General features: G+C 37.2%; 1 protein-coding gene across 1 annotated transcript in view; it reads right to left on the reverse strand.

The window, feature by feature from the left end:
• The window catches only part of dap (death-associated protein), a 42584-nt gene extending 35768 nt beyond the window's left edge, over positions 1 to 6816 (reverse strand). The window contains exon 1 of the mRNA XM_034165294.1: positions 6642 to 6816. Coding sequence (XP_034021185.1) covers positions 6642 to 6696 — 55 coding nt within the window. The 5' untranslated portion in view covers positions 6697 to 6816. The remainder of the gene's footprint in view (positions 1 to 6641) is intronic.
• Between the last annotated feature and the right edge of the window lie 7010 nt (positions 6817 to 13826).

Raw genomic sequence — 13826 nt, forward strand, 5'->3', positions numbered from 1 at the left:
TTTTTTTCCCTCTGCCCCTCTGCTTGGTCTAAAAAAGTAACCGTTACTGACTGCCACAATTGTTTTCCTGATTTCTTATAGTGTTTCTTAAAGCCAGAAAGTTGTCATTTGAAATTACTTTAGTTTTGTGTCATGTCTGTGATCTGCTTTTTTTCTACAAAATTAAACAACTGAATAAACATCCTCCGAGGCTGGTGATTCCATAATTATTGCCAGGGGTTGTAAATTGTGACTTAATGCACCAGCACGCAGCTCATACAGAACCATCATTAGCTTGAAGTGTTGAAGGTATGTGCTAAGTAAAAATAATAATTAAGATGATAGTTTGTTAAACTTTTACTTGGTAACAAAATCTGTCACTGAAGAGAACATTTTTTTTTAGCACTGCAGTGTAGTGTTGTAAAATATTAGCGTTGTCACATTTTCTATTCAAACATGACAATGCGATAACGTTACAGCAAACACATATGTGTGCGTGTGCTAATGAAATCGTCATCGTTAATGATAATGTTTTACAGCTAAGTAAGTAGCTCACTCTAGACAATGTTAACAGCTAACTAGCCAATTAGCTTACCAAGACGACTCTCGCTTCATCAGAATCAGCCACAACATGTTTCCTTCTCAGATGCTCCTGCATCGCCGTTGTACTGGAAGGCAAGTTCTGCCTTGCAGATTTTGCATTGCATGTTTTTCCTCTTTAATTTGGTTGAAATGTTCCCCAACTTTTGGGCTTCCTTGCTGGCTAGCAATGATATTGTTTTGGCATAACTTTTCCAGTGACATCACGGATGGCCCGGATTACCACTACTGCACATGTGCGTCAAGGACAGCGGAAGAAGATAAAGCAACAGTTTTCAGAGAAAAACAAAGCTTAAAACAACCCCTGATTTCATCGATTATTAAATTAGTCCGTGACGAGTCGACTAATTGTGGCAAACCTACTCTGCATACACAAATCCTCCATCAAAGGTTCCCGTCTCAAGTTGTTCCATCATGTTAAAATTCAATGGAGGCACAGTACATATCTACAATCTTTGGCTTGGTGCTCACGACTGGCACGTGCTGCAGACGAGAAAAAATGAACGGACTCTTAAAATAAAATAAAAATCCCCTTTATATGGATAAAAATATGATTAATTCACAAGTGAAGATGATAATTGTTAGTTAGCTGGTTTGTGCAATTTACAATTGTGCAATTTACAATTGTACAATTTAATTATCAATGCCATGAACCTACCCTTACAAACACAGAGTCTCTCACCAATATTTGGTTTTGATGTCCATTTGGGAAATATCTGTGCTTCCAGTGTAGAAATGCATTTCTAGAATAAAGTTAAAAATGTCTTCAAATTCTGTCTTTGGCAAATTTACACCATCAAAATCGGTCACTGATAAAGAATAGAGGCCAATTCTCAAGGTCGTTCATCTGGCAGTGCCCTCTGCTGGTCGTTTTCACTCTGTGAAAACATTGCCAGACTCGGTACAAATACAGTAGTGTTCAGAATAATAGTAGTGCTATGTGACTAAAAAGATTAATCCAGGTTTTGAGTATATTTCTTACTGTTACATGGGAAACAAGGTACCAGTAGATTCAGTAGATTCTCACAAATCCAACAAGACCAAGCATTCATGATATGCACACTCTTAAGGCTATGAAATTGGGCTATTAGTAACAAAAAGTAGAAAAGGGGGTGTTCACAATAATAGTAGTGTGGCAGTCAGTCAGTGAGTTTGTCAATTTTGTGGAACAAACATGTGTGAATCAGGTGTCCCCTATGTAAGGATGAAGCCAGCACCTGTTGAACATGCTTTTCTCTTTGAAAGCCTGAGGAAAATGGGATGTTCAAGACATTGTTCAGAAGAACAGCGTAGTTTGATTAAAAAGTTGATTGGAGAGGGGGAAACCTATACGCAGGTGCAAAACATTATAGGCTGTTCATCTACAATGATCCCCAATGCTTTAAAATGGATAAGAAAACCAGAGATGTGTGGAAGAAAACAGAAAACAACCATCAAAATTGATAGAAGAATAACCAGAATGGCAAAGGCTCACCCATTGATCAGCTCCACGATGATCAAAGACAGTCTGGAGTTACCTGTAAGTGCTGTGACAGTTAGAAGATGCCTTTAATTTATTTGCAAGAATCCCCCGCAAAGTCCCTCTGTTAAATAAAAGACATGCAGAAGAGGTTACAATTTGCCAAAGAACACATCAACTGGACTAAAGAGAAATGGAGGAATATTTTGTGGACTGATGAGAGTAAAATTGTTCTTTTTGGGTCCAAGGGCCGCAGACAGTTTGTGAGATGACCCCCAAACTCTGAATTCAAGTCACAGTTCACAGTGAAGACAGTGAAGCATGGTGGTGCAAGCATCATGATATGGGCATGTTTCTCCTACTATGGTGTTGGTCCTATATATCGCATACCAGGTATCATGGATCAGTTTGGATATGTTAAAATACTTTAAGAGGTCATGTTGCCTTATGCTGAAGAGGACATGCCCTTGAAATGGGTGTTTCAACAAGACAATGATCCCAAGCACACTAGTAAACGAGCAAAATCATGGTTCCAAACCAACAAAATTAATGCGTCGCAGATGTGAAGAAATCATGAAAAACTGTGGTTATACAACTAAATACTAGTTTAGTGATTCACAGGATTGCTAAAAAAGCAGTTTGAACATAATAGTTTAGAGTTTGTAGCGTCAAGAGCAGATGCTACTATTATTGTGAACACCCCCTTTTCTACTTTTTTACTAATAGCCCAATTTCATAGCCTTAAGAGTGTGCATATCATGAATGCTTGGTCTTGTTGGATTTCTGATAATCTACTGGTACCTTGTTTCCCATGTAACAATAAGAAATATAGCACACTATTATTCTGAACACTACTGTAATTTCAAGTCACAGCATGGCAAATTGTAGTAAATCAAATGTCATGGCCAAGCCAAAAACAAGATCTCAGGCTAAAGAATTTGATAAAACCTTTGACAATGGTTTATGTTTTAAAAGTTATTGAAGAGCATGGCCTCCTCCTAAGTTCTGTTATTCAGACAGTGTGACTGAAATAAAACCTTTGTGAAAGAATTGTGTTTATAAAGTTTTTGAAGAGCATGGACAAACTTTAGACATAGCAGAATAGCCAGATAATTGAAAATAGACCATACTTTGTTACATTCAAGGGGTGGGGGGTTATTTTCAAGCTATAGGATTAATTTTGATGCCAAAATGCTGGTATTAATATTGTGAATCATTTCCCAAGTGGATGTACTGACATTCTGACTTGTGATTTTACCACCTCCTGCTACATATTCTGTCTCTGTCCGGCACCATTGCTGGTAAATAAGTGTTCGCAGGTACTAATTGGCAGAACTGGAATGATAATATAATTGAATGAATGAGTGACAGAATGGCACCTACTGTGCCCCCTACCTCCCAAGCTCTGTGTATTGATAACCAATCTCAATATAATGTAATAAAATGTTATCATACAAAGCAGAAAGTCCCCATCATGTTCAAAGCACAAACTTAGTGGTGTACATTGCTGCCATCTATAATAATAGTAATAATAATAATCTTTATTTAATCAGGTAGAAACCTCAGCCATTCTGCTGTGTCAACTCTGTTCTGCCAGGTATGTTCTGCCATTTCGTCACTGTTCTATAGCTTTATATAGTGACTAAATAACTTGATTATTTTTAAAGTGAGAGCTGATCATCTCATCCATACTTGTTTTGGGTGTAATATAAGCAAAAACAACCCATTCCGCCGATTGTCATCCATTCCGCCAATTAACAGTTGTTCCGGTTCCATTTCGCCTATAGTTCCGGGGATTACTAGCTCCCATAAGTGTTTGTTGGGGTCTGGGTACGGTGGCTGTGTATTATCAAAAGACTTGAAAAGTAGGTCATGCAACCTTTCTATTTGTGTATTTTATAAATAATTTCCTATTATTCTGCAAGAGGTTGTTATTTCTACTGTGCAGTCATTGACTGTTCATTGAATCACAATACTAATTTTTTTTGTTTAAATATGACTTGATACAGGCTTCACAAAAGGGAGGAGGTGGCATTAAGTACGTGCATATGACCTAAATATGGCGTCTACTGCTGTGGCTGTATCAGTTTCACCTGGCTTGCGAGACTTTTCAGGCAGTAGTGCTGATTTTGTGCTTCGAGGAATGCGTTCATTTTTTGATAATCGGGAATCTCCCTATCTGATGATGTAGATGAAATCCCCCATGCAACCTTGTTTTCAAACAATATTACTGTGACAAGTAGAAATTAGGAAATTCTGTGAAAAATTGAATCAAATAATACAGAATATTTAATTCATGTGATTATGTACTTTTCTGTGAAGTTTGGTAGTAATCGAAGCCTTTGCATGCATATTTTTATGATCCGCAAAACTGGTGACAAGCTGGCAAGATGGTAGACATGGTGAAATAGCCAGTTTTTTTTTTAGCTTGGAAACTACTGTCATACAGTGTTTATACAGTGGATCATTGCAAATCACACATCAGGAGACAAAACACATTTTTTAACCTACTTGCACTGGTGCTAATAACAAAAAAAATTACTTGTACCAAAAAAAGTTACTTGCACAACCAAAAATCAGTCTTATATCAACCTTAAAACTCCTCCTCTGATGTGTCAGACTCTTCCTGTCTGGGGAGAGTTTGAGGGGAGAGCAGCAGCAGCGGCAGACATTTTTTTTTTTCACGTGTGCGCGCGAACGTACCGAACCCGGGAGATGTCACTTTAAGTGATATTTTTTTCTGGCCATGATAATTTGTTTGCACGTTTTCCTTTAATTGAGCCCGTGAATTAATAAAACATGCTCTCAAATTAATAAAACGTGCACACGTTTTAATGGCCGCGATAATTCGTGCGCACATTTTAATGACCGCGATAATTCGTGCGCACGCTTTCCTTTAATTGAGCCCTCGAATTATAATAAAACGTGTGCACGTTTCCCTTTCGTTCAAAATGATATGACATAATTGTCATCCTCACAATGGGGAGATGCTTCGTCCTCAGCATCCTTTTTAATGTGCTTAAACTCCAGATGATGCCATGCTGCGTAGCCAGAGTTCTCTATATGTCCTTGTGCGCCCAAACCATGATGATACGTATACCCTGACCACATCCTTTTCTAATAAAACGTGCGCACATTCTCTCCACATGCAAAACATTTTGCGATGACACTTCCAGGGCTCCGTTGTTTACATGTGCGCGCGCGAACGGGACAGGAGGTCCTCAAACTGGAGTTCCTGCAGCTGCAGTTTATTTGCTGCAGCTGCTGCAGCAAATAATGAAACTCCCCGGATTGGAAACGTCTCATGAGGATGTTGTGAACCCAGGGACGGCGCCGCTGACGACATTTGTCAGCTTTCCACAACAAATAGAGTACAGCAACTCGCTCTGTGTGTGAGAGTCATAAAACGCAGGGAAGACGAAGACAACATGCTGGAAATTGTTTTTTTTTCCCCTTATTTATTCCTTTAGTGGTTCATTCTACTGGTGCTTACAGTTGATAAAACTTGGATAAAGTTACTTGCACCAGTGCTAGTCATTTTGTGACACGCGGCCATTCTGGATTACGACGCGGTGGCCGCTGTTATACGCTACTTGCATTTGGCAAACAATTACAAAAGCTTCAATGTCGGTGTGAAGAAGCCTCACGCACCGTGGCACTGAGAGAGATCCACCGCAACCAGAAATCCACTGCTCCCAGAATTTTATTGTATTCTGCAATAAAATTATATAAGAATACATAAAAATACTGCAGAGGATAACACAAGAACGCTTCCAATACGAATGCTTATTTACATTGTGGTCCTCGAGCACCGAGCTGCTGATCCACAAGCTGTCCTTCTAGCGCCTGGTGAGAGAAATCACTCAGGACTTCAAGACGACCTCCGCTTTCAGAGCTCCGCTGTGATGCTCTGCAGGAGGCCGGTGAGGTTGACCTGGTCGGCAGCTTCCTAGTTCACAATATCGCAGTGTGACACTGTCGGCCAGTTCGTTACATCACCACTAAATTCACTATCTGGTATAAGATACGGATCCACTGAACCAACTGCTACACATCTATCACGATGAATAGCTTTATTTCGAGGATTTCCATTTTTCTATCACACGCCAGCCTCTTTGTAATCCAGAATGGAGACGGCACCTGTCCTGCAGCAAATCGGTCAGGTGATTGAAAACCCTCTATAAAGGCTCTTTCAAACCACATAATTTCTGTTACAATTCCTTTATTTATTTTTTTAAATCACATACCTAGTGGCATCCAACAGCTCCTTTCCATTTAAAGAAACAGGCTCAACTCTCAAAATGTTTTTTTTTTTTTAAGGGTGGGGACATCAGCGCCCACTAGTGTGTATTTTGGGCTAAAACTTTAACGTCTGGTTAATATTAACTGTGTGCCTGTGTGGGCCCTTACCCTCCCACGATCCTTATGTCCACGTAAACTTAAAAGCACCTCCATTGCGCACTAAATTATAATTTAATCTACGTTTTGACTCGTCACGTTAACCAGGAAGTGAAGCTACAAACGAAACAGAAGCGTTACGCTGCAGCGCCTCAGCGCAGATTTAACAAAAGGCCTTTAAGTGTGCCATTTCTCTGTATATTACCTGCGGGTAAATGACCAGCTTTGGTCTCCACGGTGACCTTCGGCGGTGACGACATGACTGTCGGGCAAAAGAAGCAAACTGCTGCTTTTTTTCCTCTCTTAAAAAGTGGACTACACGTCGCTCAGGATGGTCAACGTGGCTTTTTTCCTGAGCATTGTTTGGAAACGATGCGTGATGACGTCACCAAGCGTCTTTCAGAGGTGCCCGACGTAAGGAACGCGCTGACGTCATCAACAAAAGTTTAATTTTTGGCTAATTTAGGGAGCTATATATTGGGTAAAGTTAAGGGAAACATGAAAACATTGTGGAAAAATGTTATGTAATTTCTTTTGAATCTAATTATTTTGTATAGGAAATTTCACATCCACAAGTGCAAGTTTTCAAGAATGTCCCCAAATTTTAAAAGCTTCTTGTATGACTTTTAAAGATATATTCAAACTTTATCCTTCATCAATTGTAAAAAGACCGCCAGAGCTTTTAATATATATATATATATATATATATATATATATATATATATATTAGCTGGGGTACCCAGCGCTGCCCGGGTTAACCTGGTTTAGACATAAGCCAAATGCCAATCATTTTAATCAAAACAATTGCCCAACATTTGTTTTTGTAACGCTGATGTCTGATATAAATATAATAGTTAATGGGCTAAAGTTTGTCCAGCCGAACTATAAGAGGTGGACTCCCCAAACTAAGTGGAAATACTTGGTTAAAAGACAAACACATTTGAAGTCCCTCATGCAGACTTTGTTGTGCAATCAAAGTTCTAACAAAATTACACACAAAAGGTAGGTAACAGTAAATGTAAATATCAATGAATCAAAATTGAGGTAGTGGTGTATTTCACTGTTTTTACATTGCAATTTTACAAACATAAAATGAATGTATTCAGACAGGAAGGCAAACTGGGTTGTACAGGACAGTCAGGTGCTTAACAGTTGAGAACATAAAGTAGCTGAAGGAAGGGATTAAATAAACAGAGATGGCCAACACATATACAGGGCTGGAAATTTGAATCTTCCTGGTCATACCCACAGCCGGCTATTTTGGGGGTAATTTTCAGTTCAACTTTTAAAATAATGGTACCAGTTTGTTCCCCATGTCATAAGGATTCAGAATATATATAGTTTTTAAGGCTACATATTATAATTTGGGAGTTTATCACACATGGTACAACACTGTATGGCTTTACATAAATGGCTATTTTGGGGGTAATTTTTAGTTCAACTTTAAAAAAAAAATGTACCAGTTTGTTCCCCATGTCTTGATTCAGAATATATATAGTTTTTAAGGTTACATATTATAGTTTGGGAGTTTATTGCACATGGTACAACACTGTATGGTCTTACATAAATGGCTATTTTGGGGGTAATTTTCAGTTCTTTTTTAAAAATGGTACCAGTTTGTTCCCCATGTCATGAGGATTTTTTTAGAGCTTTTTTTTTTTTTTTTAGGGCTACATATTATAATTTGGGAGTTTATCCCGGACGGACAGACAGACAGACAGACAGCTGTAGCTCTTCATTTATGTATGAATGTATGTGTGTGTGTGTTTATATATATATATATATATATATATATATATATATATATATATATATATATATATATATATATATATATATATATATATAATGTGTGTGTGTGTGTGTGTGTATGAGCTTTACAAGAAAGCCTTATAATCACTATCTTTTCTATATTTAGCTATCTCTTAGTTCCCCAGTGTATTTAACAAGTTGTATGTTCAAGATGTTGTATTCTTGTTTTTTCCTGTTTAAATAAATTTCTTATTATTGCCATGATTAAAACGTTTTGGCTAATTAGATTCCTAAATAAAATGATTGAACTTAAGTAAATTTTTGGAGAACCACAATGAAAATAAGTGTTATTGACTTCATGTATTATCTTCTGTAATTTTTATGTTATTTCCAAATAAATCCAACCATGATTTTCAGTTTTACAAATGATTCAGACAAAATTGACTCTTTGACAAACATACTTTTCTCAATACAGTATATATCACTTTTCTATAAATGAGTACAGCATTACCAAAACAAATGACATATGAAATAAATGATTTTCTAAAGTTGGATCACACTGTACAGATAGAAAGAGTATCACTGAAAATGATTAATTTTATAATGAATTTTCCAACACAGACAGGTTATATATTCACATTTTACAACTGTATCACAGTATGACATCACATCATCATATTATATTCAAGGGAAAAAGTACATTCATTTGAGACTTCCAGGTACTGTCAATTTAAAATAAATAATATAAAAATAAAATATAAAAAAATGTAAAAAATAAATAAATGCTTTATTTTGGAGTTTCCAAATTATTCTCAATTCATAAACTTAAGGGAAATTATTTTAGTTAATTAGTAATTATATCAGTTGTTTAAAGTATCCCACATATTTTGCATTGTTTAGTTATTGTATTTCTCCTTTTTGCCTCATTTCCTGGAAACATTGTCATTTTGAATAGCATATATATACAGTGGTGGGCACAGATAACCAAAAAATTAACTTCGATAACAAATAATCAGATAACTGAAAAGTTATCTTCGATAAAGATAAAACAATAAACCACCCAAAAATGTACTACAGAGCTCCCAGCACAGAGATACTCTGAGAGCAGCCATAAAGCCAACTCTCTATCAATCACAATGCTCCGGTCAGGCGGAGGTCTTGAAAAATAAAGTCATGCTGACTTATGGTTTTGATTTATAAATAACATTAATTTATTAGAATTCATTAGAATAACTCCATTAATGTCAATTCTGTCATTTGTACAAAGTTAAAATATAGCATATATCTTTTAATGTTGAATAATGCACTAATTCTGAGGTTTTGTAATAGACACAGACAGATCACAAAGGATTCTGGGTAAAAGTGCCTCTGCTAAACACTGACTGGTTTAGTCATTCATTATGTAAACCAACACGTTAATGTGACATCTGTCGTGTGTTGGTGTTTACAGATAAATATGCTTTTGTAAAATATTCCATTTTTTTTATTTGTAAAAACAGGCATTTTTACTGAGCCCTGGAAGTGTCATCGCAAAATGTTTTGCATGTGGAGAGAATGTGCACACATTTTATGATGTTGTAAAACGTGCTTTACACTGTGTGAGATGATTTTTCATGCAGGAATTTTTTTAACCGAGTTTCAGGTTAATCGCATATCCTGCATCATGTAGTCTACATGGAGTAACAAGCTGCGTTTAACATCTCAGGACCACCTCCTGATCGCCGATCGTATGGTCCAATGAAAATCAAACCTGTTTGATATTATTGTGGTCGGCCGTCGTGAGGGTATCCTGCTGCTGAAGAGCTACAAGCATTTAACTGCTTGCACTGTGCCTGTGCAAACACAGCAGAGCTGTCTTGTAATGTTATTTTATTTTTTATTTTTTTGCTGTTGTTTTGTTTTGTTTTTAAACTTCATTTGTAAAAAAAAAAAAGAAAAAAAAAAGCCATTTGCAAAGCCAAAAAGTTGATTTGGTGCCCAGACACTTAGTACTTAGGGCGAATACTGCCATGAACAGTATATGGCAGTAGATGCCTTGAAAACAAAATTCCAGATAATCCCTGTCTGATACATTTAAAATGCGTGGAATTTAACAAACACAAATACAATAACAACATCTATAAACCCAGAGAATATATTCACGAGAGTTTTAGGCACTAGAGTTTAATGATGTTGTCCGTGGAGCCTGAACAGAGTGTCTGAAATGCAATTGTCCTGTTGTGATCGTACTGAGATTACATTATCCTACCCATAATGCACTGCTCGGCACAGCATGTGCTCACAAAACCTTAAAAATTAGCACATTACTTTAAAAGTAAAACATATATCTGATATTTTCACTTTATAAAACTTCAGACATGACAGTAATTTTAAATAACTTGTCCAAAATTAGTTTGGTTAAAATTTGAACCCTAAGTTAAAAATGTATGCCTCTGGATGACTTAGGTGATATTGCTAGCATATCGTTTTTTTTGGCCATTTTGCTTTTGTCTACAGAGGATAGAGACGCTTTTCATAGAAGCAGTTCTCTTCTGTTAGCAGAGGGTATAACTGTCCATCTGTTACAAAACGTTTAATAGGTAGGTGCTGAACTGATTTTAAATTTTAAAAATGCTTGTCGCTGTTCAGCTTTGTTTATCGGCCTAAAAGTTACCGGACAAAAATTAATCGGAAGATAATTGGTCTGATAATGGTTTTTAAAGTTATCTAAAAAGATAATCCGATAATGAAAACATTATCTTCGATAATTATGTTATCGGATTATCGGAAGTGTGCCCACCACTGTATGTATATATATATATATATATATATATATATATATATATATATATATATATATATATATATATATATATATATTCAATGTTGAAATTTCTGTCCATTTATGTTGGCAGATACTCATTTGTGGCTGTTAAAAGTTTGTAATTAAATCATCATTTGTTCTTGAAGTATCATTGATTAATGAATGAAAGATGTTTTCATTCATGCTTCATTTCTTCAATTCCTTTTTTTCATAACACACGACATAAACGATGCACAATGATAGTGGATACAATATTTATCCAGAAAAAGCAAATGTGCCATATCTAATAACTGATAAACACAACATTTAAAAAAAAAAAACTGAAGACAGTTTTAATTTCAAGAGACATGCAGCAGCTGTTCCAACATTTCCAAAATGTTTGTATCAGTATGTTAAATACGGTCGCTTAGTAAATGATTAGTAAAGGATCCCAGCTGTTTTTCTCCTCAGACCCTCAGTAAACATAATTTTCACTGCACACTGATGATGAATGGTTTGTGACAGCGGTGATCTGGTCCTGGGTCTCATGTGTTACTGGGGAATCTGCGGCCCTGATGAAGGTGTTGACAGTCAATCAAAAGGTCAGCAGTTCACACGCAGGTCAACCTGTTAATAAACAGATGACTTCATCACAGTTTTTGCAGGTGTGAAGATTTATTTAAAAAGACAGTTTGATGAAGACATCTTGCTGATGACAACTTGTAGATGTTTTCGTGTTTCAGCGGGACATTGTTACATTAGCATCTGCAGTGCATGCATCCAGCATGTTTTCTTTTACCAGCAATAATTTGAATAAAATTAAAAGAATTTTCACCACATCTAGACATTTGAAATGAGTGTCTTGAGAAAGTTCAAAATTCAGCATAACCGGTTTTCAAGAAGACCCCATGAGGACCACCCACTTTAGTGAAGAGAGATTAGATTGGATAGAACTTTATTGATCCCTTGGAAAGACTCCCTCAGGGAAATTGAGGTTCCAGCAGCATTAGACAGCAGCACACAGGGTAGGAGTACACAGAGTAAGTAGAAGTAAGAAACAATTAGCAAAATGGAAAAAAATATAAATACCAGAAATACTGCTTGTGACTGTCTTACTGGCTACTACTGCTCCTCTCCTTCCCATCCTCTGTCTTCCTGTTACTCCTCCTCCCACTGAGTGAGGAGTTGTACAGTCAGATGTCCTAAGGGACAAAGGAGTTTTTCAGTCTGTTGGTCCTGCATTTGGAAAGGAGCCATCTGTGGCTGAAGAGGCTCCTCTGGTGTGAAGGGGTGACTGGCATCGTCCATAATGTCCAGAAGTTTGTCCAGCATTATTCTTGTGCCTTTGATAACTTGAACAATACAACTACACTCTTTAAAAATAAAACCTGTTTCAAAGCAGATCCAAGACCACATATGTAGGTGGTCCACATTCATATAAAAAAGTAAAGTTAAAAAGGTGTGTACTTACTGCGCTGGATGGGGATGCCTCCTGGACCCGTCACATTGGCTGTCTGTGGGCCTTTCATTCTGAGCATGACATCAAACTGGGCAGTCCTTCTCCAACACAGCAAAGGTTTTGTCCAGGATGGTTTCTTACAACAGCCGAATGATGAACAAAAACATTTTTTGTTGTGTCCGTCCTCTTAATGAACGTGTATTCGTCCTTGACGTTGAACCAGTCAACCCTGCCTAACACTTTTGTTTGAAGGATTTTCTAATCACCTTAAGCTTTGGCTGTTGTCCTGGATGCAGTCTTCACACCAGCATCAGGCTGCTGTTTCTTGGTCTCCTTGTTCATGGTTTCTTCTCGTTGTTCTGAGTTCAGGATTTTTGCCTTTGTTTTTCTGCTGGAAAAGTGAAGAAAGCGTCTTCCACCTAAACATACTCATATACATGACTATTTGCTGTTTCGCAGTTGTAAATCTAGTGCCATCTCATGGTCCATGACTCATGCAAGAGGTCAGTTTCAGCAGAGTTGCTGCTCAGGGCACAATGCAAACAAACCTCGTGAATTATGGACAACAAGACAACATCAGGGCATGGCGGAAGTCCATCACAGGTGTTACACCTCTCAATAACCCTCTCAACTTGGGAGAACGTGTCATTATCATAATCGCTCGTGAACTCGCTGGATCAACTCCATGAACATCCTTGCTTAGTCATTGTTTACATGAGCCATGAGACGCTGGAACTCTGCTGACACCACTGTGCATTCGAGAAAGCACAGGGGGCCGCCAGGGGGTTTTATGGAAAATGTTAAAGTACTGAATTGACCTCACTTCATGACATGTTGCCTTTGATCTTTCAGCATCATGCAAAGTCTAAAGATTGTGTGACCAACAGAAAGAGGACATGTGACTTTATATAAGTATTTAAAAGTATCTTTATGCATCTTTAGCTAATTCCTCAAAATAGTCATTCAAATATATAGTCAGGTCCATAAGTATTTTGGACAGTGATGTTTTTTTCATTTTTGCATCTGTACATCAACAACAATGGAATTGAAATGTTACAATTAAGATGTGCTTGGCAACAGAAGCACACCACAACATCAGCTATGACACGCAGGTAACAGTCACAAACTGCAAAGGGCTACATTTCAGACAGATCAGCAGATAGATGGTGACTTTCAAGATGTGGGCTCTGAGGATCTGAGGCTGTTCTGCGGTGCAGTGGATATGGCGATGTGCGGCACTAGTGTATTCTTCCAGATATGACCAGACAATCAACAAGAAATGCAGTCTCATAAGCTCAGATCACTAATCATATTTAGATTAGATATATAAATAATAATAATAAAAATAAAACATGCATTCATTTTCTACTGCTTATCTGGGTCCAGGTCATGGTGGC

The sequence above is a fragment of the Thalassophryne amazonica genome, chromosome 1 (genome assembly GCF_902500255.1).
Source record: "Thalassophryne amazonica chromosome 1, fThaAma1.1, whole genome shotgun sequence".
NCBI classification, from domain to species: Eukaryota; Metazoa; Chordata; class Actinopteri; order Batrachoidiformes; family Batrachoididae; genus Thalassophryne; species Thalassophryne amazonica.